The sequence below is a fragment of the Leptosomus discolor genome, chromosome 1, assembly GCF_034619465.1.
Source record: "Leptosomus discolor isolate bLepDis1 chromosome 1, bLepDis1.hap2, whole genome shotgun sequence".
Lineage (NCBI taxonomy): Eukaryota > Metazoa > Chordata > Aves > Leptosomiformes > Leptosomidae > Leptosomus > Leptosomus discolor.
This window is the reverse complement of record NC_141391.1, coordinates 205,381,170-205,406,331: the sequence shown is the minus strand read 5'-3', so window position 1 is coordinate 205,406,331 and position 25,162 is coordinate 205,381,170. Positions and strand designations below refer to the sequence as shown.

Below are 25,162 nucleotides of genomic sequence, written 5' to 3'. Positions count from 1 at the left end.
AAGAGGTACAACACCCACTGACTGTAGGAATAGTTGCTCTATAAATGGTGCTCTAGCTTACAATTTTAAAACTGATTTTTTTTCTTGAAAAGAATAAAGAGCATTGTTTTATTCTGATCAGAATAAAACTCATCATTAGCAAGATCTTTCTTGTTTGATATGTGGAAGAGAGGCGCAAATTATTTCTCAACTGAGAAGCTGCATAGTATTGAGTAACTGTGTCCAAGTGGACAATGTACCTCTGCTTTACTTCAAGTGTTTGCTTTCTTGTGTTAGGAAACTTTTCATAGGGCTGCCCTAACATGTTGCTTTGCTGCTGGAATGTGGTGGGATTGAATGAAATGCATTTTTGTGTTCTTGAAGACATTTACAAATTAGAAGGGTCCATTTTGGGTGTAGCAGCACTCTGCATGGTACTGATACGAAGGTCTGATTTCCTCAGATATACTTGATACATACGAATATCTTATCTTACACTTATAAATATCGATGCTTACAAATATCTAAAGGGTGAGTGTCAAGAGGATGGGGTCAGGCTCTTTTCACTGGTGCCCAGTGACAGCACAAGGGGCAACTGGCACAAACTGGAGCACAGGGAGTTCCACCCCAACATGAGGAAACACTTCTTCACTCTGAGGGTGGCAGAGCACTTGAACAGGCTGCCCAGGGAGGCTGTGGAGTCTCCTTCCCTGGAGGTATTCAGAACCCGCCTGGATGTGATCCTGTGCAACCTGCTGTAGGTGAAGCTGCTTTGGCAGGGGAGTTAGACTGGATGATCTCCAGAGGTCGTTTCCAACCCTTACTAGTCTGTGATTCTGTGATGTGTAGCTGAAGGGTGGTTGCATTGCTTGGAGCCAGTCATGGCCCTTGTACATCCCTATCTGTACTGGGAAGAAACTGAGGATAAATATGGTGACATTCACCAGCTATATCCAAAATGACCTTCATGGAATGGAGCTGTTTGGTGCAGAGCTGTTTGTGGATTCATGTAAGATTCATCAGTTGTATGAGAGAATTTTAAGACTGGTCCTGAGGTGACCCACAGAAGCAGCGGTATATCAGGTCCATAAGCCACATTTTGGAGACGTATAATGACTTCAGTCTGTGCTGCAGCATCTGTAAACTCGGAAGGAAGCTTTCCGCCCCCTCTTAAAGCAAACATTTGATATAGCAAAAGTCACGATGTTGCGGGTGTATTTTGCAGTGCTGGTGTCAGCTTGCGTGTGTTTGCGTTGGCAAGTAACAGGATGCTGATCGTGAGTATACTGACTCATTGCAAACAAACTTCAGTCAGTATCTTGTGTGAAAAACTATTTGTTTTAGATACCCCTTCATCTGTAGTGTTTCTGTTGGTCTTGGAGGTCTCATTTTTATTTTTTTTTTTGTAGCATAGATAAAGCGTATCTCTCTGCTAGGGTCAGGAAACAAAGTCCAGGATGAGTGACTGAAGCATGGCTCATGATCTACTTTCTTCCTTGGTGATCCTGTAAAGTGTGCATCTATTGTCTTATCTTGAATTTTCATGCAGTATTAAGTAGCATCTTGATCATGACATCATTCAGTCTTTAGGATACTGCAGCATGGACATTTGGAGGCCAGTCATTGTTGCCTAGTTATTTTAATCTTCAGCTTTTCTCAGAGGTTGAGGAAGTTTGAGGTCTCTGTCGTTCTTATTGGATGCCAGAAGAAATATGGTGCAAGTCTAGAATAAAGTAACAGCTGTGCTGGTGCGAAGCCCATGCAGACACAACAGGTCTGAAATTACCCTATGTTTTAAACAGAGCTGAACTAAATTACAGCAATAGGGCATGCAGATAAACAGAAAATCCCTTAAAGCAGTTGAAAGATCACCAAAATGTGAAGCACAGCTATGTAAAGGGTTTGAATTTGGGTTTTTCTGGCAGGGAAGTATTTTTACACAAGCTTGCTCTGGGATGGAATGCGTCTTTGAACACAGGTTGTGCAGTGCATGGCCAGTTTTTGCATACTAAAGAACTGCATTGTGTGGGTGTAGGTCTACTAAGTATGCAGCAGCTCTGTTTAGGATGAAGTAAATCTGTCTGTGCAGACAAGCCCATAAAACAGTCTGAAATATCTCTGTTTGGGTGTATTGGCGCTGCTGAAGGTTCTAGCTATAGAGTCATACTTGGCTTGTAACAGATGGTGTTTATTATTTGGGTTTTTAAACGGTATTATTATTTTTCCCTAGGTTACAACAAAACTTTTACAGTTTCTCTAGAAGGAACAGAATCTCATCAATTGAAGGAAGTGGCTTTTATGAATCTTGGTAGGTTACTTGTGTAACTTCCCTGTGTGACTGCTATTCTCTGTCCCCAGTAGGGAGACAAATGGCTAACCCTTCTCTAGAAGGAAAGGATTTTTTTTTTTTCTTGACTCTAAGTAGTTGTGTTATTTTGCTGCCTTTTTTTTTTTGCTTAACTTTTATGTTTGGCATTTGATACTGTAATACCTCACCTTTAGTAAGTAACTTCCTCTGAAATTGCCTCAGAATCTGTTGCTGAGTTCTTGAGTGTCTCAAGCCTCTTGAATCCTCCCCTGGAAACCCAAATGAACTGCTAGTGTTTCCTGTGTTAATACAACAGCAGCTTTTAATTAACTCCTTTTATATTTCCTAGATATAATCAATTCCATCAGAGAAGTGGGCCAAGATGAGAATCATGTGAAACAGCCTCTTAAAGCAAATAACTGACCAAGTGCTAAATTGACCACTGTTATTTCTTTAAATAGACTATTATGTGGCTGCTTATTTGCCTGGCCAGTTCCTGCACCTCCTGAACATTCAGCATCCTGACCTTCTCTGCTATAGTTTATTTCTGACAGGTATAGTAAAACTGGTGCTTGAAGTAATTTTATCGTAGTGGTGGAAACTTGTTGAAATCTCTTTACGTGAAAATTGTATTTCTCAATGCTTGCTTTCTTGCACAGTGTTCTGAAGAAGGAAAGAGACTGAAAAACAGAAGGATGGCATTTTTGCCACTTGCCATTTTAAAAAGACATGGAAGTGACATTTCATACTTCCATCTATTACGTACTTCTAGCTTGTTATGAAATGGAAGAAGACCTTTCACTGAATTTGAGATCCTTTGCCTTGGTTTCATAGTTTCCCTTCCCCCATTCTTTGCACATGCTTCTGGTCCTCCAGTGTTCTCAAATTTCACATGGAGATGTAAATTTGATTTTACATTTCCTTCCTCCAATTGAGTTGCTCTAAATGTGTGTGTTCAGAGGGTGTGGGGAGAGGAAATCTGTGTTTCCTTCACCTGATCAGGCTGATGCAATTTGATTTAGAGTCTCATCTGAGAGGCACGTTATTTCATTTCCAACAAACGTCTTTATGGGAAGTGGGTTATTTTTGGAAGTGGAGGGCCTTTGTTTGAAAACAGAAATCTGTTGTTCTGATTGGGTAAAGGAGAAGTAAGTAGTGGGAACTGGTGCAGGGGCAGCATCACAGGAAGCTAGTACCTGTGGTACATACATAATGAAATACTGTTCTGCTAGAAATGAGCAGAAGGCATCAGTGTTGTATGGGGGCCTGATTTTTCTGATGCAGAGGGTCTGGAATCCTACTGTATAGTATTGTTGTGGTGAACCTTAATACTTGCATAAAAAAAGATCTGATGGTTCAATCAGTAATCATAGAGCAGAACCTTCCTCTTCTGGCCATTGGGATTGATGGCAAGAGATTCACCAATGCAAGTTTGTGTCATGATTCTGCATGTGAGCAGTTCTGAACTGTAACAATATGCTTAGGTGCTAATTCTTCTGTAGAGTCTCTATTACTGGCCTTGTGTCCTTCTCTGTTCCGTCCTATGTTCTCTGATTTGTCCTACAACAGCATTATGAGCCTCGAATCTGTACATCTTCTCTGCTTCAGCAGTAGGGAAGGAGAGAACTGAGTATGGACTGTGCTCCTCATTTGCTTCCTTTACCCAGCCAGCACCATTCCTCCTCCTCTTCAGCATAATACCAGGGCAGCTATTACAGGAGGCAGACTGTTTCTTACTGATGGGGACCTGGGAGTCTTAAGAGAAATACTGGTAGCAGCCAAATTTTGTGTTCTTACTGCTTTTTATTCTCAAACCAATGTCCTTCAGGTGAGGATGCAAGAATTGACATGTTGCAAAACTGCTCCATCCGATCCCCACTCATGTCAACAGTCTTGGATTGCCATGTAGGAAGTATGTATGCCGTGAGCATCAGTGACAGTGCCTTACTAAGGTTCCTACAGAACAGCAAGCAAGACAGCGAGAGATTGGCAGCTCTGCATTGTGCTCTGTTGTACTTCCAACACACAGAAGACCTGGAAATGCAGGTGGGAAAAGAACCTCCTCTAAGTTTTTTCAGTGACCAATGTCTTGTACAAAGTAGGGTCAAGGCATGAATGATATTGGCCAAAGAAGAAAACTCCTGATTCACATGTACGTTTTGGCAGTGCCAAGAGGCTCATCATCTCGGCTGCCCAAACCGCTTTATTGGTCGAGGCTGTCCTGATGAAAACATTTATCTCTGTATCACTACTTCAGGCAGAGTGTTACTACTGAAAACAAAGTCTCTATAGTCTCTTAAACACGTGTTTAAACAGAGATGTGACAGACTCCCCTGTTCTTATTCTGACAGATTATTTGGTGGATTTCTGAGAACCTGTCAACATGTCATTCTTTTGACCCCATTCAAGAATTTATCATTGGTAGGTATTTCTTTTCCTGCATTCTGAATTTTCCTGCATACCCGAGTTGCATTTTAAGGAGAAGCCACAATGTCACAAACTGACTCTTCTCTTTACGAACTTTTTGGTTGTGATTTATGTTAAATGACAACCTGCATTTTGTGGTGTTAGAGGCAATATCAGTAGTTTAGAAGATATATAGACCTCTCAAAATCAGATTGGTGGTAAAACTTTTCAAATGCGTTCTTCTTTCTAGAGGGACAAATAGATTTATTGTTATTTTTAGGTCAGTGGAGAGCAGATTCTCCATCTGGCACCTGTCTTGGATATCTGGGATGTAAATAATTGAGATTGGAGCAGAGGAACAAATCTCCTCTAGCCCAGCCCAAACCATTTTTCATAAGGATTTGGCATATCATTACACTATTTTCTAATATCTGATTCCTCAGCCTATCTATTTCTCATGTCCTATGCCCTGAGCCTCAGTACAAAGGACCCCTGCAGTGCTGAGCTGTAGCCAAGCAGCTGACCCAGCCCTGCAACCATCTGGACATCTCTTCCTCCTTTTGTGCACAGAATGGGACCAGTTCCACCATGGAGGAAGCTGTTTCAGAGACAGCAGCAGGATTTGTCCCTAAAAAAGTATTAGATAAGGAATTCACTGTGAAGCCTACTTTTGTTAACTGATAGTTTATACAATCTTGCCCTTATAAATCTTTTTACCTTGCTTTCAGCCTCCCTGTACTGCAGAATGTGTCCAGAAACACACAACCTGGATAAACTTCTGCCCTACACATCACTGCTTGACTGGATTGGGGTAAGATAACAGCTGGTGCTTTAATTTATAGCTAGAGGGAGTCTGGTTTTTTTTCTCCCTTAATACAGCCCTTAACTTGTATGCCTTGCCTTTTCATAGACATATTCCAAATCCACATCTGTGCTTTAAGCCCATTTTTGTAAAGTCTTAACCTTAGTGGTGTTTTCCGTGAGTCCTATCTTTTGTCAACAAATAAAAGCATTTATAAAACAAGAACAGCTACTATAATGGAATGGATGAGTAAATCTCTCAGTTTTCATAATGGAATATTAATTTATTCCTTATCATATGAGGTTTATAATGAAAACAGAATATATTTAACCAGCAAAATCATGCAGTTATTTCCAAGACGAACAGTATCAGTAGGGTTAAGATTTATGAGTACGTTCGCAGAAGTAAAATAACTTTAGGGAAGACTACAGTTAGAGCAAATAGCTTATTTTAATTTCTCTGATCTGACACTGTTCTAATATATTGTCTTTTTTTTAAATTAGATGAATGAGAGAAACATCTTTCATATTTCTTTTTGGCAAAACTGAATGTACAGTTTTGGCTAGCTAGTTAGTTTCACAAAGGAAACAAGTAATGGAGGTTCACTTAGATACCCAAACAGGCCCATGTTTATGCTAATTGATTTGTTTTCTTATAATTTGTCTGTATTTATAGATTATCCCTGGAGTAACATGTGCAACAGACATTATTTCTCTACCTGTGTTAGAGGTAAGTTCCAGTATAAAACCACATTTGTGTTTGTGGTTAGGAGGTTTTCTTTGTAGGGTGGGCATGAGCTAAATACTAATGAAGCAGTGTTCCCACAGCCCTATCCAAAAATAGGGGTGAAGAGAAAATGGCCCTGTTTGAAATGGCCTATGCATTTACTAAAGTATCAGTTATTCAGACTGATGTTTGCTAGCTCAAAGATGTACTTTTTTTTTTCTCTTCAGAAAGAGACTTCTTCCATTCAACAGGGAAGATCCTCCAGTAATTAATTTGTTAGATTTGATTCATACCTCTTCATTTTGTGACTTTGTTAGCTGGAGGTAAACTTGGCAAAAACAAACGTGTAGGATTTCTACCTATCTCTACAGACCCACTTTGAGGGATATTTCATTGTGCTGCCGATGGTACCCATGGTTCACGGCCCTCTCACACCGTTTTGTCCAGAGCACCCTGTGATTGCACTTGATGTCAGGGCTTTGGCTAGCTAAATCTAGACAAATTCCTGCACTGCCTGGAAAAGGCGCTGAGCTGGATGGTGAGAGCACATGCCATTTGGATAGGAAGTTGCACTTTCTGTTGAAAACAACATGAATGATTCTTCCCGTCTTCCGTTCTACTCCCTCAGCTCTAGTTTAAAGAAATAGTTGAAATTTTCCTAAGTGATCCCCTACAAAATCTTTTTTTAATAAGCAGCTTGTTGTGACAGGCTAATGGGAAGAGTCAGAGCTTGAACACAACAGTACCAGCGACACATGGGAGTAGACTCTGGATACATGACTATATTGTTTCATGTAGCACTTTAAAGAGGTGAGAGTCTGTTTCCTCCCCAGTGCTTATAATTAGCTCATAAAGCTTCACCTTTCACAAAATCATTTAAAATCAGTGTAATAATGCACTGCTCGCTCACTCCCCAACAGTGCATCACAGCTGTGCTGCTACAGATAAACATGACTGCTGTCAGGGAACCGGGCTTTGCATGCTTTGCTTGGGAAGGCTGCCCTGAGAGCTGGGACACCTGGGAAAATCAGATCTTGAGAAAATTTGTTGCTAGATAATCCCTGTAATTCACTGAGGTCAAAGTTAGCAGGCCTTTAATTTGTCTGAGATTGAACGTCAAGCCTCTCGGGGCAAATGCCTTTAGCAGCTATACTTCCTGATTGTGGAACTCATTTCCTATTTCTGTCTGAAACCTAAACAGATTGAAAAGGTCAGAGTTGAACTAAAGACAAATATTTCCTGCTACTTTTGACTGCAAATTACTCTGACTCTTGAGTGAGGACAAAGATGATAATCCGAAGGGTAAGGTTTAGTGCTTTGGATGCTTTGTACCACTCCAGTGACACAAACCCACCATGACCTGAGTTCAGATGATCAGTTGTTGGTATTTCAGTTGGTGTATGTTGTTGGTATCACAAGTCAGACCCTGGTGACAAATCTGGTCCTAGAAGTAGTATTTCCTTTGAAAAGATTTTATGACGTTTCACAGAAACAATGGTGAATTGTTGCTTTGAGAAGCTTTTTGAAGTTCTCAAGCCCATGAATAGTTGGGAGCCTTTGGGAGGGCTATGCCCATATTCCTCAAAAAAATTGGTACTATTTGGGTAACAGGTGTATTTTTATCACTAAATTCCTGTTCAGCAGGAGGTATTGAGAGTATCTGTGAGAAAGGGGGAACAGTCAGTCTGATTGTCAAAAAGCTTTACATAAGGATTGCAATTAAGGGCCTGATTTTTTTTTTTTTTTTCCCCTGTTTTAGACACAGAACCAAACTTGAAGGGGTGCAAGCAGCCTTGATTAGAAGGGGAGAAGGAAGGGGCAGGTGGAAGAAAATAGGAGGAGGTCCAGGAGAAGAGTGAAAACATGTAGTGCAAGCAGTTGTCAGAGATCAGCTTAGGAAAAGGCAGCATCTCCCTCATGCTGTGCTGAGCTGTTGGGGTGAAGAGTGATGTTTTAAGGAGTAGCTGCCTGTGCAGCTGAGTAGTCAGTTACACAGCTTCCTGAACGCCTTCGCTGCTGGGGAGACCTAGCACTACCGTTCCCCTGGAGAGACCATATGCCTCTTAAAGGTCATTGCCACCCTGCATCCTTTCAGAGTGGTATAGCAGAAAGCTCTCTTTGTCTTCAGTTAAAAACCCACTACTTATAAAGGGCTTCATGGGAGCTTTTAATGGATTGCAACCTGGTAAGGCCTTGCTTTGACTTCTGGTAATACAAAGTCTTTTAGGTGTTTGTGGTTACGTATTGATTCCTGACTATCTAGAAATATCTGCAAAATAAACACCACCTAAATTGAAGAAGCTTTCTAGTCCTTGCCCTGATGATCAAGAAATAAAGATTTAATTAAAATAATTCTTTATTTTAAACTTTTGACTTTTTAATGAGATCTAATACAGTGCAGGTTTTCAGTGGTGTCTGCTTTTAATTCCGAAGTCTACCACTTCCTGTTAGAGATTCAATATATGACAGAAACTTGCTGTCTTGCATCCCCCCTGCCCCACATCAAACAAAATCCAGTGTGGCCTGAATGCAGTTTTGCAGTGGTGGTGCTGCCGCAGTTGCATAAATTGGTCACTAGATGATATCCTTATGCTATATTCTTGATGTTGCTCTGATTCATATTGGTAACATTTAGGCAGCATACTGCAGTAGTAGGTTGTAAATCTTGTTAGTTAGCTCCAGCAGGGTGAACATATGGTGCCATATGCACTCCTAGTTTCCAGCTGCTAAATATAACTAACATGAAGCAAAACGGAGGTTTATTTTTTCTCTGCTGCAGCTACAACAATAAAGTGACAACCAGCACTGGCAGCAAGAGGGAAGTGGCTGGCGGGATTGAGTCTCTGCAACTTATTTTCCTTGGCAAATTGTAGTTTATAGTAGGAAGTGGTTTTAAAGGCTTCTGAGGTCTTCTTCTGAAGTTATTGTCATTGTAGAAAAGTAGGGGAGAGAGACCAACATCCAACATGTTAATGCAAGACAGAGGAATACTGTGAACTCAAACTTCTCTTCTTCAAATGTCACTAATGTAGTGTCTGTATTGGGAAACAAATATATATTAAGAGGGGCTAGAACCATCTCTTGGTTTTTAAAACGGCAAAAAAGAATTGCCTTAATCTCATATTTTCCTCAGCAATGATCACATCACTCCTTTATAAACAGTGGCTTCAAATCTTTATACCCAGACCAAGTACTAGCTCGGGAACTAGTGTGCATCTTTGGGTTTTTTTCCTCCTGTCTGTTCACAGCTGAGTTTAAATTAATATCAGCATTAGCGTCAAAGGCTTTAGAATTGCTATGGAAATGTTTGAGTTTTGTTTCTTTTCTGGGATGAGGCACTGTCACTTGAGGTTGGCAAACGGATATTTGCAATGTAAGTATTAATTCAGCTTGAAAATAGTGGTGGCCTGCAGTCACCAGGGTCATGGTTGTGTTCCTCTATTTGGAACTACTGGAAACCTGAAATTGGATTTATCTGACCAAATGTAAACATTTACATCCAAGTCAGTTGCCTAAGGCTCCTTTTACAGTCAGCGGAAGTCTAGACAATATGGCCAGTGTAGTCTGTGGTGCAGTTCTTCCCATCCTGAACATGTGAAATGGGTCAGATGAATTATGACCTAGAAGTACTCCTTCTCCCCAGTGACTTGAAAGGATCCTGAGGTGGCAAAGTATCTACATTATAGGCACCAAATCTTGCCCTCAAGTTCAAGTAAGTGCTACTCCTGATGTCAAATCAAGGAAATAAAAGTACTGGGGAAAAAAAAAAATAGTGTAAAAGCTTTTGTTTAACTCTTTTCACTCAGATTGTTATGAAGTTAAATTAATCACAGTTTTTTCCATCGCTTAGTGGGAGGGTGATTAGGTATTTCTTTAAGAGTGCAGCCTGTATTCATGTTTTCCCTGCAATACTTTGCAGTTCCAAAACTCCAAAGGCTTCTGGGAGAAGCTCAACTCCAATTTGGAGAGTGTGAAGTATGCAGAGCCACACTTGCATTACCACAATAATGTGCTCAGGAGGGAATGGCGTAACCTTTCAGAAGAGGTAAATATGTATGCACTGAAACAGCATTCAGAGCTGCCTCTGAGGTGGATGTTTTAAAGCCAAACACAGAAGAGTTGGCTTTTTTTTTTCATTTTGAAGATAAAGAAATGGGAATCTGATTATGAGAAGTGCAGACTTGCAGTCATTTTACTTACAAGGTGACTGCCTGTATGTCTTCCCTGTTAAAATAATGTGAGGACTAAACAAACGCAGAGATTGCACATGCCTGTATTGCCATGTAGGTTAGATGTGTTTGAATGGCTATGAACATGGGTGTTTGGAAGATGGGTTGAAGCCCCACTATGCATTATTTCCATTCAAAGGGGAAATCAGCTTAATTTCTCATCTGCATTTTATCAGGGAGTATTTTAATTAGCCTTTTACTTTGTTCACTTGGGGATTTTTGTTTGTTTACAAACCAGAGAGAGGAGAGAACCACCACAGCACATTTGAGGAATATTTTTGAAAATGCCAAAAAGTAGGTATTGTTTTCTATTGTATTTACCCTTTCTTATTTTGTGAAGCCCGTTGAAGGATTTAATGTGCCGTTTAAACTAGGTATCAGATTAGATACCTTAAAGAAGATTATCCAGCTGAAAATCAATTGTTGGAACTCTTGTAATCACTACAGGGTGATCTGAAATATCCAGGCCTCTAGAGCTAAGGCATTTAAGGTAGACGAGAAGTTGCTCTTATGCAACCTGGGCAGATAGAATTTTTTTTTAATGCTGTTTAATTTCTTTACTAAATGTAGTCACATGTACAGTTCTTAGATTTCTTTAGCTGTCTTTGAAAGATCAAAGGGTCATTTGAAGTTTTTTAATGTCCTTATGAAATCCTCTAGAGTAATGCATATGAAACAAGCTGATTTTTGTTTCAAACCCCAGGGTGCTTTCTCATCTGGACACTTGGGACTCTGGTAAGTAAAAAATTGTCTTGATGTAGGCCTTTGCTGTAAGATTTATTAGGATATTTCCATCTAGCTGTTGTTCGCTACAAGTAAATTGCTGTGTGTGTTTTCAGCACTGAAGAGTTTGCAGCGTTAAGATGAGAGGTTATTAAACTGGAAGAAAACTTTCTCTCTGATAGTAGTGGTAGGATCATATACTGCCTAGGAAACCCTTGAAAATAAAGTTCCTACTTCATATTGGATCTAACAACATAAGCAGTAAACCTTTGTCTGCCTAAGGATTTCTTCTTCATGATTTTTCTTCTGGAGCAGAGTATCAGTGACACTATATCACTGAGTCTTCTCTACTTAGAGCTGCCTTTGCAACTCTAGAACTTGTGTACAGCAGGAGGAGATTAGGGCTGGTGAAATATTGTGGTGTGGAGAAAGCAGATAAAATTAATCTCCCTATGCCAGGAATGCTCGAGGTATTGTGATGCTCAATTTCTCTGTCAAAAGTAAGTAAAACTAAGTTTAGTAGTAAATTATGTTCCTGCTGTTTGCACAGCAGTGCCTTCTGCGTGCCCTGTCACTGTGTGCTGTGAAATGATGCTGATCTAAGTGCTGCTCATTACTTTTATTATGAAGAATTTTCAGTGCATTCATTTCCAGCCTCTTACCACTGATCATCTGCACCACTGCTGGTTACTGGTATGGGCTCTGACGTTGACGGACCTTATATCAACTTTGTGAGCCTCAGGTTCATATTTTCCAAAGGTGCTCATTGATAAAGAAGTCAGATGTTTAACTGTTGCTAGAGAATTTATAGGTAGCTGCCAGCTGGGAACAAGCATCAATGTAGTGTATCTTCCCTGTAGATGTTTCTTCAGGTCTTTTAAAATCAAGCAACACAACAGGTCTTTGTGCTACTAAGTGGTAAATATATTTCAAGGTGAGCAAAGATGGCTTGAACTCTGTAAAAATTTAGCACTTGAGTCTGTAAAATGTTGACTTGGTTTTATGCTACGTGATGAAATAGGAGATTCTTTTTCTTCGTTTGCTGTTAGTAGGCAGGAAGCACTGATCAGGAAATACTGGGTATTAAATTTCAGTAGATACTATAACCTCCTTCCATTTAGTTAGAAAAGCTGTGTTCTCTTACGTAGGGATCTGCAGATCTGAATAGCAGAAGCAGCCAGACCATGGGAGAGAACCAGGAAGGTGGGAGGTGGTTCTGTGTGGAGTGTTTACTTTCTGTCTAGCCATTTCCTTGGAAAAGCCATGCAGCTGTTTTAGCGTGTTTGTTTGTAAATGACAAGATTGAAATAGCATATGCATTTGCACTGGTGTTACCAGAAGGTTCTCCGTGCCTCTTTGCTCTACTGAATCACCACACTCTGATCAAAAAAAAAAAAAAAAAAAGTAGTGCAAATGAAGTGTAAAGTGGTATGACAGTCTTGTGTTCCTCTATGTTAAGCACTTGAGGGAGAAGATGGCAGATACAGCGTTATTTTCCATTCCTCAGTTCTCTCTTTCGTAGTCCCTGATTCTTCACTTAGTTCTGTAGGTGAATAGATCAAACCACTTCTGTTTGTTTAAGTCTTAAGTACTTTTGAAGCTGGTTGAAATCTGGTGGTATTTCTAGAGCGTCATGTCCTTGAATGATTCTTGCTTTGTTTATTTCAGAGGAAAGGCTAATACCTCTCTTTCAAGAGGAAGATTATCACCAGCAATTACTAATGGGACTGGTATGTGCTTTTGTCACAGTGTGCACTAGAGGACGCACAGCCTCAACAAATGTAAAGAGTAAGCTTATAAATTCCAGTGCTGCATAGAGGCTCCCTCAGAGTAGCTATGGGACAAACACGGTATTTCCTAAGTTTTAGAGTTCATAGTCATGATATCATGATAACATCTTAACAGGTCATAAGGCATAGGGGAAAAACAGCAATGGAAATTTGATTTGTCAAAATGCTTTTTTCCAATACAACTTTTCTTTAGCTAGAATCTGTTATTCCATCCTGCTGGAATTCATCTTAATCTGTCAGTTATTTTTGGACTACTTTACATCCTTAAAACATGTGTAAGTGAATTCTCTACCCACTGCTTTCCTCAAAGAGAAGATCACAGATCGTCTCACTCCTCATTTTAACTTTTTTTTTACTGTCTCCTTTTCCTCTACCTCACTTCTGGGACTGCTGTGGCTATTCTGAGGTCCCTTCCTCTTTTGCAAGGTTTTCACTGATGATCTCCCTAAACGACCTACCTTCCTTATGCTTCTGGGTAACAAATCCTGTCTCAAATCCCTACCTGTCCTCCCTCTGTCTAAATACACATCTTCGCTTATCTCTTGTTCTTTTACTATTAAAAACAAATAAAACTCCTTGGCATGCACTGGAGGGCCTCAGCACTGCACCTCTGAAGAGCATATCAATGCTGTCATGTCGGTCCAAATCTAAGGCAAATTTTCATTTTTTCCAGTCTTGTCCCCTTGCTTCCAAGTTCTGCCTCTCATTCTCTGAAGCTTCTTTCCATTCCTTCCCTGCAGTTTATTCAGACAGATGCAAAAAGCAGGTCACTGCTGTCCTTTCTCTATGCTTTCCTAATACCTAAATTATTGTCCTGACACGTTGAAATTAATGCGCTTGTAAACTCCTTGAGACAGAGATTTTTATTTACCTCAGTTTTACTGAGCTTTGAAACAAATAATGCTTCATAGTAATTCTCAGCAAAGAACCCGCACGGACTGAGTGGCAATCTGAAGCTACCTGCGATCAGAGAATATTTCAGAAAGGAGAGGGTAGGGAGTGGCACGGACTGTATGGTAACAAACACCTGATTTTAAAGACTTTACAATTAATGTTTAACCTGAAGTTGCCATTAATCTCTCGGGTTCTTGGCTACTATCACAAACTGTACTTGTGCTAGTTTTCTCGGTCATAAAATCCCTCAGGTTTACTTGTATATAATAGATAGTTACATTCTCAGGATTCAATGTTCATATTAAAATCCTTTAGCCCTGTTCAGTTGTCTTGACCCAGGGAAATGTAAGAACTGTAAGCTTTTTCTCTTCAGTGTCGTTGAAAGTTCAACTTGGCACTCGTTTTATGGAATTGGCACCAAGTAACCATTTTGAATATTGACACCTGCTGTTGAATGGGCAAGATTGTACAGTAGCTTGGGATCTCACTCTGAACGGGAGTTTTGTAACAGGGAAACGTCTTGTGGTGCTAATGCCTATTGATCAGACCCTGCACCTGCTGGAGCTTTTGCGTCTTTTTGAAGATGCCCCAGGACGCTGAATTGTTGGCTTTTTTTTCCTAGATGGTTGCTCAGCTAAAGGATCACCTTATGAGACATCTACAGTATGTAGGAAAAAAGAAGATTGACCAAATAGTTCTGGATTATGTTGCAAACCTGGTTAGTTTGATTTCATCATCATGTTTGTGAGCAGGCGGGTATTCCTTGGAGGGTAGGGTCTTGGGTATGTACTGTGTGTATATAGCATATATTTAGCTTGAGGAGATTGGTTTTAAGGTGTTTAACCATATTTTGCTGCTTAATATTGTATATATTGATAAAGAAAATAATAACAAATAATATTAAAGAGTTGTATTGGTCACACAGAGTACAGAAGAAACAGTTCCCTTTACAGCTTATAACAATACGGTCTGCTCCCAGAAATGAAAATGTGAACTTATCCTGAAAGTTGAAAGAATGGTCTTTAGATCCATTTTGTTTCCTGTAGAACACATTTCTACACGTTTTGAATAATAAAAGTACCATCAGAAGAAATGCAAATTAAGAAAAAAAGATTTCATTCCAATATGACATGAGAGTAAATCATCACTATTCCTGCATACTGATTTCTGATGGGCTTTTTGTGAGTGTAACAGGAGACAGAGTTTTGGCTGAAGACATCCATGTAAGCTACTGTGGAAAGTTTGCTTTCCCAATTCTTATTTTTGTCTTTCATCCTCTTAAGAGAAACTTTTGAAAAATAAGCTGTAAAACCTATGACTGTTGTGCATAGAAATTATTGTACCTGGTTTTGTCTTTCTCAACATCAAGTTCTTTAAGTGCAGAATGAAGAGTCCACAAAAGCTCACGTGGCAACTGGTAAATCATGTTCTTTGACTTTGTGCTGGCCCTGCCACACCATTCAGTAGAAACTCCCCACAGTGCTGTGTTCTAGGGATGGAAATCTAAGGAAACTCCTGAGGCTACTGGTGCTGGCATCTTTTCAGAAGTCCTGTGCAAATCGTTTGTGCTGTCCGCGTTAAAATGTTCTGTGAACCACTGAGGTTACTGACTTTTCTGTTCAGGCCTTGCTCTATAGCTTGACAAGTTGTTTCGCTGGTAATCGGCAGTCTGTTCTCTGTATCTTTATAGGAAAGAAAGAAAAACTAGTGGCTGATTAAAAGAGGAACAGCACAGCGTGAACCGAAGCTTCATACCTGAAAACAGTGCTGAAAAAAAGCACAAGCAGAATGTTTACTCTCCTTTCGTTCGTTTTCCAGTTATCATTTGTTCACTCTTAATATAAACTAAGTTAAAAAATATGAAAACACATATGCAGCCTTTATCTGCCAGACTAAATTCTTGTAGACTAGATCTTGCGGTCAAAACAAATCTCAGCCCTCCGCATCAGCAAACTCTCAGGATTAAGTTGGGATTTTTTTTTATCATCACTAAAAGTAAGAATTCTCTCAACCTAATTTACAGATGTCTCCTTCTTAGAAAAGCTACTATAAACAAAGATAACATGTCTAAAAGTTGCTTCTGCCCTTTGGCTTAGTGCCATCTTAGGTGCTGTTTGCAAGTCTTTAGAAATTATTTCGTTGTTAGGCTTAGGTTTCCCTTCAGCCTAATCAGAAACTCTTGCACCTTAAATCTTTCTATATCCTAAATGTCTTTAAGTTCTTCAGGGGAATGAATTGTTTTGATTCTTCCGACAGTTTTGTGTAGCATCAGCAGCGTGTAGCTGAGCTACTGGAGCTAATGAAACAGGAAGAGGCTTGAAATTATTTGCTTGTCTGTTTGCTTTCATAAAATATTTTTTTTTTATTACATTCAGGAGCAAAGGGGTGGCTGAGAATAGGGCTCCGTGGTGTGTGGCCACTGTATGAATCAATTTCAGCAGAAGTCAAAGTAGCCAAGACATGTTTCTCCTAAAACAGCAGACTAGTGGCTGGTTGCTGTCAGAGAACTGTGTGTACTTGTATACAGAGAAGTAACGTGGGGAAGTGTGAATGAAAGGTCTTAGTGGGTATTCCCGTGTTTGCTGAGGAGGTCTGCAGAGCCTGAGTGTGCCTGGTTACCAGTCCACATGCCGCCCAGCCTGCAGTAGTTGTTCGTGTGTCCATGTTCTCTCTCTCCCCTGCAGTCACTTTATCTTGGCTTACTCTGTATCTGTTTTTCTCGCTCTTTTCATTTCAGTGGGGCAGGAAAGGGGGTAAATAACTTACTGAAGCAGTATGGCACTTCTGCCCTGACAGCAAGCGGAAAGGGAGACAGAGTGAACAGGCAGCACAGGAAAGAGGCAGACCAGAATAAACTGTTCAAATTTCTCTGAAAGTTGCTGCAGTGGCTGGGTGCACCTTTTTTTGCTGATGTCTGTGGCCAATTATCATCTGATGTGGTCTCAACTGCGGAGGAACAGAAGACAGACACCATTTGGATTTGAGTTTCCTCAGAAGGAAGAGGACTGCCTTGTACCCCTGCGCAGGAGGGGATCTGGCAGACAGCAAGGCCTTGTCTCACTCCCTTTTCTGCTTTGCTCCTGATTCCGTTCTTCGGCTGCTTCCGTGTCTTTCCTGTAGAAACAGCCACAGGAGCTGAGTGCTTGTGGTTCCAAATGACTTTAGTGGAACTTCACTGCACCATTGCCTGGAAATACAGATGTTTCAAGACAGCAAGGTGCTTTGCAAATGTCAGCCAAGGCACTACTATGTGCACTGTCTTGCTCTTGATCATGTCTGCTCTCTGTTTAGAGCACTCCAAGGGAGATGGCTTCTGATACTTGCCCAGAAAAAACTCATATTGTACGTCTTTGTTACTAAATGAAAAGTGGCTTTGCCATGAAGGTACAGGTTTAGTTCTTAACTTGGTTCCCCTGAAGACCTCTGCTAGCCTTGGAGAGGAAGCTGCCTGTACTCCCTCTGCAAAACAGATAATTCTTTCTTTCTCTCATGCACGTTATCCTGTGTGTTACATACTCAAAAAAGTTTGAGACATGGCTTCTCCTTCTGTGTGTATTTTCTACGATGTCCGTTGTAGATGGTCGATGCTGATCTCCAAAGTGAGTAGTGCTGTTGGTGAGGGTGTCATGTCACAAGCATGCATGTGTAGCCCCAATGCAGAGGCCATAGCTGCGCCCTGTGTGCTGGCTGGAGATGAAAGTCATTCTGGCAACAGGTGCAGTTCTTGTGACCCTTCTCTGAAAACGGGAAATCACTCATTTCCTAGAAAATGAGTGGAGAAAACTTGCCATAGTCCGTAGAGATTAAACTGGAGCTTTGCACTGCATCCAGAAAGTATGAAGGTGGAAAGTATTAGGTGGTTATCCTGCATCAGGTAGCCGTGCAAGGCTGGATGGAGTAGTGGAGGGAAGAGGTGTTACCTTGTAGAGCTTTCTGGCCAAGGTACAGAGGAGAGCACTCAGGAGCATGACTGAAGATCAATCCTCCTGTTTTGGCCTTTGCATATGAACCTCTCCTGTTCTGTTTCCCTCTTGCTCAGAGCCTGTGACAAGTTAGAGGTTGGAGAGGGCAGAGCCTGTGAAGGGAAAAGAAAGTGGGGAAGAGATTCTTGGATTCTGGCCATCTAGGGGAGGAAAAGGGCTTGTAACTTCTCGTGACACCTCCCTGCAGAGCAAGGGTCAGACTTGCTTCCTGAGAGTTCCCTGGGATTGATTGATTAGTGCACTTTGAGGCCGAGAGATAAAAGGCATAGAGGAAGTGTCTCAGTTTGGTTACTGAGATATGGAAGTGGTTACACGTGACAACAGTGAGGAGCTGACTAGAGGAAGTTACTTCAACTCCTTCAGGCGTGGTTTCTCTCTTTCAGCTGCAGAAGCTTAGAAGGCCCAAGTGAGAACGGGGCTTGTGGCTTTTGTATGTTGACAGTCTGTACTGGAGGCCAGCCTGGGAGCACGGAGAAGCAACAATATGGGCTAAGGGACTGTTGTACTTGACTATGGACAAAAAGGAAACTCAGCAGAGGAGAGGCATTTGCTTGTCTTGTCTTTCATCCTTGCCAGGACTACATTTGTGATTCCTCCTGCAGACTTTTTCTCAGCAAACCAAGTATTCCTCTTTCTTCAGCATCATCCAGTTTGGTAGGGGCCCTAGGGACCTTTCCAAATGCTCAGCCACTTGGACATGCAGTTTTTGCTTTCATGGCAAACAGATCTTTGAGAATTTGACGCAAGAGCATGAGATCAGTTGATCCCCAAGAACCGCGATGTGTTAAGATGCTGTATGTCTTGTGCAATGCTTTGATGAGCTAGAAGCACTTACTTTAAACTTCTGGAATAAGAGAATTCAGTTACAACTCAAATTTTAATTAATCTTACATTTTAAGCCCCTAGGGAAAAAAGATAAATACTGAAATCTTAGTAGGAGTCTCATGACAAGTTTTTAACATAAACTGGTGTGTGAAACGAATGAAGGCCAAGTGCCTGCTGTACACAGGCTCCTAGAAACATTGTCTTGTCTCTTTTGTTTTAGCTGAATCTGGTACATCGAATAATGAAAGAAGTTTGGAGGAGATACCAGCTTCATTCCAGCATCTTCTGCTTGTGAGCAAGTTATTTGTTAAAGTTTTCAGCCTGCTTTTTAAAATATGGGCATAATAATTTTGGTCTTCAACGCTACTACTAGCTTGAACAGTCAGCGTTTACTCTGCTGCGAACGTCAGTGTGACTGCGGCGTACTCATTATAATGATCCTGCTGGCCCTCCCCAGGCCAGCGTGAATATTAATCATATAGGCAGTTTTACAGCTGGAGTTCAAAGTTGCTGAGTTCTCAGTGGTCTTAAACTGGGTAGTGGGTGCTGAACACCTATAAAAGCCAGGTTGTTTATACCAGCACTCAAAATATTTCACCTATTGCTGTTGCTGCCAGGTACTGCTGGGAGACTTGTAAAGACGCGGTAGTGGGGGAAGCAGGGGAACACTACAGAGACTTTGTGTGTCAGCGTTGAACAGCTAGTGCTGTTCGGTGACAAACACCTAAGTAAACAAGGTAGCATCCCATGGCAATTCACCCAAAATGCACACGTTGACCATATCTCCAGGAGAGTGGGGGCGTCTCGGGTTCCTAATATGCCGCTCCTTTGTTAAATACAGTGATGAGAGAGGAAGTGCAGGAGAGTTTGCAGTGTTCCACATCATGGGGCGGATTCTGGAAGCTGCAAATGGCATGTGCCTGCCTTTACCTCCTGGTAAGTCCTGTGTTTTGCTGTTTTAATCGTGAGGAGAGCGATGCTCAGAATTCCTCCCAGAAGAGCATTAGTTGCAGCACCTGTGTCAAGTTAGTTTGGGCAGTATTGAAAGCTATTCAAGACAGTTACAGAGGGGAAGATCCTTCATGAACACATGCAAGTGAAATGAAACAAAACTAAGTAGTTACTACATATAGCGACAACAAATCAGAGGTTTAGTTCTCTTTTTGGCTTCCAGTGAAATGGTTGGGCACAGTCTTAGCTCAGAACTAGGATTTAGACTTCTTTCATTTATGTATTTTTCTTAGACAGCTGGACTTTAGTGTCGTGGGCTACAAGGGAAAATCCTATCTTACAAGGGAAAAAAAGTGTGTGTTTTCTCATGCTGTTGCCCCGCTAATATTTTTCAGTTTTATCCTGCAAGGATTACCTCCAGCCTTGGTGGAGGAGCTGATCTTGATAGTAGCCTTTCATTTCACAGAGCTCCTTATAATTGCTTATAGTCTTTTCAAAGCACTTGCTTATTTTTGTTAGGGAAAGACTTCTTAACCTTAATGCTTTTGGATTCTGTTTGAATCTTTCTAGTTTGTATTTCCTGATCTGTCTTCGGTCTGTGAAACTGTTTTTGGTATGAGGTTGTCCCCTAAACTTACACTGTTTAGGTGCAAATGGTGTCACGTGATGACAAGACCATCATCTGGCGATGTTAAGTGAGAAACTGAAATCTTAACGCTGCCTGTGGGAGTATGTGGGTGGCAGCCACAAACTGAGGTAATGAGGCCTCAGATTCTGATCAATTGGGAGGAAAGAGGGAGATAGAAGGCAAACTGGTAAAACAATTCAGATAGAAGGGAGCATCTTGGAGATGTTAATGACTCTGTATAACTGTGATGACCACTTTCAGTTCCCTTGGCTTTCCTCTATCTGACAGGATTGTACTTAAGAGAACTTAAACGGTGCTTAAATAAGACCACGTGGCTTTTGATAAGCCGATTTCCTCACCAACTAGAAACAGAAGTTAAGGAGAGTTTTTTGGCTTTAGCTAGAGTACACAGTCTCTAACACAGACTTAGAAAAAAAGCACGTTTTTGTACCAAACGAGTTTGTGTGTGTCTTACAGGTTTTCACACTCTGCATTTGGGGCTTGGTGTTCGATGTCTCCCTCTGCACACCCTCCTGCACTATATTGATACCGGAGTCTTGCATTTGACAGAAACATGTGTCAGGAAACTGCTGAAAGGTACAGTGAGTTTCATCTGTTTCATTTGTTACCAGCCAGCAAACTAGGAGTGGTGTCCTTTCAGCCATTCAAACTCAGATGTGGGATTTACTGCCCAGGAGACTCAGCTGTTCTCTCAGGGTATTGGTTTGGTAAGGGCTGTAGCTGACGGTGTTGCCCAGCTGGAAGGAGAAAGTTCAGGCTCAAACACATATGATTGAGCCTTACCGTGTTAAAGAAACACCTGTTCGGGGAGGATTTGAGCTTATAATTTTTGCACTTGGGACTTCTTGGAAAAGCGAATACTAAAGCTCATCATACGATTTGTTGGGGGATTTCTGTGATTATTTATGAATGTGCACGTGTATGAGTAAGGAAGTTAGTCTGCTAGCCAGTTCTCAGCTTTTGCTTTAATTATGTTTGGAACTAGATAATCCTAGTGCTGGGATTAGCAAATGGCTAGAAGCTGTCTGCTAGGAAATATTTCAGAATGAGTAAACGGAAGCCTACCTGACCCAGCATCCCAATATTTTTAGTAAATACTGAGCTTGTGGATATCTTCTAAATCTATTGCAACGTTAACTAAAAGCAGGAGTTAAAATAGGTTCTGTATGAACCCGTGTAGTCATCAAGAGCAGATGGTGTTCTGGATGTGGCTTTCTTCTCAGCAGGAGCCAAGTAGCTCATTTCCACGAAGGGGCCTTAGGAGCAAACTGGTGTACACTGGGAATGACTGGGGCCTAAGGCTTCGGAACGAAATGGGGAGTGGGACAAGCTGGCAGCTGCAGGCAGGGTTGGCATCACACCCATGTTAACTGCCACTTCTAGATCAGAAAGGAGGAAGAGAGAACTGCAGCCTAAGTTTCCTGGTTTGCAGCAGCACCACGATAAGACTCTGACAGCAATGTGTTTCATCGCAGCTGCAACCGTGCTCCCTTGTAATGTGCTCTTTCTCCGGTGTTCAGAAAAAGGGGCAGCACAACATGCTGTATTAATCTGTGACTGGTCTTGAGGAATGAAATAATATAAATGTGGGGCCTTCTACTTAGTCAAAACACGTTTGAATTGCCGTATAAACTGTTACATAAAATGGTGAAGTTGCATACAAATATACAGAACAATATTTGTACGAATGGTATAAATTACACTCCTAATAGCCCTTATTTAAAATTAAGATTTTCATTTCATTACAGAGGTGATATTTATTCAGAATATCTTCAGTGAAAGTTTAAAATTTTCAGTTACATGGTTACTGGGGGGTTTTTTGTTTGTTTTTTTACTTTCTCTTACAGATCTGGACAACACCGAGAAGAATGAAAAGCTGAAGTTCAGTATCGTCATGAGGCTTCCCGAGGTACTAATGACTTTGGATGTCACTTCTTGGATTTTTGAATTGATAGTAAATTCTTCCCTGTGCATAGGCTCAAGCCATTGGAAGACTTAGCTGTGATTCAAACAGGGCACAGATACAACCTGAACCTCCGCAGTTTCTCCATCTGCTGCTCATGACCCGTAGGATACCCTGATAACTCATTCTAGATTTGTCCATAGTGTTTTACAGTGTCTCCAGTACCCTGGAGGAATCAAACAGACAAGACTGACACTGTTCCGCTGAGGATTCATCTGCATAAAGCAGATGGGGTTTAAAGAGGATTTACGGGGTTTTTGTATGTGTGTGTTTTAGCATCCACGAATGGCTTTCTCGCTTGTGACCTCTCTGTTTGGTTTTATTCGTTTTATCAAGTATGTTCAAAAGCTGGTACAGCAAAAGCTGTGACATGCGATCATAACACAACTCTGTGGCAGCAATCGAATTGCAAGGTCTCACCCGTTGGTCAGGTGACTCGTTTAGCCACATGCTGGAACTAATTACTGATGCCCCATTAAAAGTTCCAGCAGAATGTGAGACTGACTTCTCCTTTTCCGCTTTTGTTCTTCGTGTGCACCGCCGTGCTGCAGAGGAAAACCAGGGATCCCCCTGGGGACTGCCTTGCTGTAGAACGGGCTTTTCTCAACATAAGTTGCTTATTGTTTGCTCATTATGGGCTGTTACGTATAGTTCAAATGGCCAGAAGTGCTGCTTTGGTTTTCCTCTAACAAGGGCTTCTTTATTTGGCAGCAGATTTGAGAAGGGGCAGGGAAGGAGAACGCCACAGGAGGTTCTTTGTCCTCTGTATCTTGTTTCGGGCATGAGTTGGTGAGCTGGGGTCAGCGCGGGGCCTCTCTGAGCTGTCAGCCCCAGGCCTGGTAGGAGGGGAGCCCATTCCAACCACGCTTTGATGCGAAGGGCTGAGCTGTGAGGGCTTTAGGGGACATGTTGCTGGTTACGTACAGTAGACTCAGTGCCTTATTGTGTCTATTTACAGCTTTGGGAAAAAATGCAGAGATGTTTGTTTGCCAAAAAGGACACTTTGGGGTGACTTGGACTATTTTGAGCAGGTTAGATTCACTAGATGACTTCAGTTGCATCAGAAGCAAGTATTTAAGCACCATTGAAGCTGTCCAGCATTTCCTGAATGAACTCTTTCAGTAGTCTGTATTGGAATACAGCTGAAAGTGAGTGGGGGAAAATAAGATCTCAATAGGGAAAATAGCAGAAGGTGGAGCTAATTTCACAGTGTGTTCGTATTTGTTTGCTTATTGGTTAGGACTGGAAGCTTTGGGACATCTGGGTCTGAATCTCTTTTGCCTTTGGGTATTTGAATCAATGTTATCAATTCCGAGGACAATGTCCTAAATAATGGGATGCAAATTGTGTTCCCAGTGTCTCTCTCCTTGTCAGCATTCTGCTTTTGTAAGATTCCTTAGACTGAGCCAGAGAGAAGCCCTGTTCTGAACAGAACATTGAGGAGTGGGGCATCTGTTATTCTTTGGGAGAAGAACGGATCTAAACCAAAGAGTCGCAGTAAATGGCCATTTTAAGCCTCAGTTAATATTTAAGTACACATGCAAAGTGGGACAGAGTGATGGGACAGACTCATATAGAAACCTACTGAGTAGCTCAGTGTGTACTGAGTAGCAAGGTTTTGACTGTTTCCCACATTTTTCAAGCGTATTGTAATCTCTGAGTTACTGGCTATGAAAGGCAGGCTTCGAGACTAAAAATGATGACATCTTAGCATCTGTCATAAGTGTCTGAAAGAGAAGCATCTGTGTTACAACCTGGATTTTTCTTTTGGGCTTTTCCCTCCTTTTCTCCCTCCTAAGTTTCCACTGTCATGTGTTTATGTTCTCAGGTCTTTGGGTTTTGTTTTTTTGCTTACTAGGCTCTTGGGGAAAAGGTCCGCCAGTTCTGGAATCATCCAATAAATGCTAATTTCATTGCCCGGAAATATGTGAAACTTTTGCTCGAGAAGCTGGGGAACAGGCAGGTAAGAGCACATAGGCTATTTTCTTTAATCTTTTGCTTTGCCAGTGTTGAGATTCCTGACCTTTCTGTAGACTGTAACACACTAAAGGTAACACTGAAACTTGGTACTGTGTGGCTTTGTGAACTAACCTGAAATATTCTCCCTTGCAGTGTAGCAGGCCTATCCCTGAGAGACTCCCGGTCCCTGTAGAGTTTTTGCCACTTAACTACCTGACTAATATGCTGGCAGAGATAGAGAATCAAGGTAATGTTCATTCTGACTTCGGAAGACCCATAGTTGTTCCCCTTTGCTCGCACTCAGCCCTATCCTGACTATATTGACACACTGACTGAGTTCTAAAACTCTGGTGATGCCTGAACATGTAGGTTCTTCGGTCATCTTTCTGCTGATGGGAGTTGTCAGGGGGCTCCTTTGCTGCATATCATCCACACCCTCCGAGTGTTGAATCGAGTCAGGAAACTTGCATTTTTTAGAACACGTGTAATGAAACGTGGTTCCTGTACAGCGTGGTGGTACCTGTTACTCTGTGTTCAAATGGGGAGAAGGGCCTTTTCCTGACTTACACAGTATGGTGGCTGAGAGGCAACCAACATCAGATCTTCCACCTCAGAAAAAGAGTACCCACATCGCTAGATTAGGAGGTGCTCTGAAGTAACAGGCTTCTGTTTATTTCAACACCATTCCTTTTTTTGACACTCAATTCAGATTGGTTAGGGCACTTGCTTCATACAGTGACCCTAAGCATCTGAAGCTTTTGAATTCCACGGAAAAAGCAAGGTGCATTAAAGGAAGCATTACGCTTTTTAGCATTACTGGCTATGTCTGTACTAGTAAGCAAAACAAAGTCAGGATAAGGACCTGAAGGCTGAAATCGGGTTGTCCATGTGTGGGTGTCCTCCCATTTGCGAAGGTAAAAGTGTTAAACCATGTAGAAGCACAGGGGAATGTGCCATGGCCCATTCGATGTTCTA

At 41.4% G+C, this 25,162-nt stretch overlaps 1 protein-coding gene across 1 annotated transcript in view; it reads left to right on the top strand.

Moving 5' to 3' along the window:
- The window catches only part of GSAP (gamma-secretase activating protein), a 47,023-nt gene that overhangs the window by 21,358 nt on the left and 503 nt on the right, over nt 1–25,162 (top strand). The window contains exons 14-30 of the mRNA XM_086474344.1: nt 2,210–2,287; nt 2,749–2,841; nt 4,116–4,333; nt 4,639–4,708; nt 5,422–5,504; nt 6,171–6,224; nt 10,141–10,266; nt 10,689–10,744; nt 11,154–11,185; nt 12,842–12,903; nt 14,480–14,575; nt 18,886–18,956; nt 19,507–19,601; nt 20,722–20,841; nt 22,113–22,174; nt 24,087–24,191; nt 24,341–24,434. Of these exons, the coding sequence (XP_086330470.1) occupies nt 2,210–2,287; nt 2,749–2,841; nt 4,116–4,333; nt 4,639–4,708; nt 5,422–5,504; nt 6,171–6,224; nt 10,141–10,266; nt 10,689–10,744; nt 11,154–11,185; nt 12,842–12,903; nt 14,480–14,575; nt 18,886–18,956; nt 19,507–19,601; nt 20,722–20,841; nt 22,113–22,174; nt 24,087–24,191; nt 24,341–24,434 (1,515 nt within the window). The remainder of the gene's footprint in view (nt 1–2,209; nt 2,288–2,748; nt 2,842–4,115; nt 4,334–4,638; nt 4,709–5,421; nt 5,505–6,170; nt 6,225–10,140; nt 10,267–10,688; nt 10,745–11,153; nt 11,186–12,841; nt 12,904–14,479; nt 14,576–18,885; nt 18,957–19,506; nt 19,602–20,721; nt 20,842–22,112; nt 22,175–24,086; nt 24,192–24,340; nt 24,435–25,162) is intronic.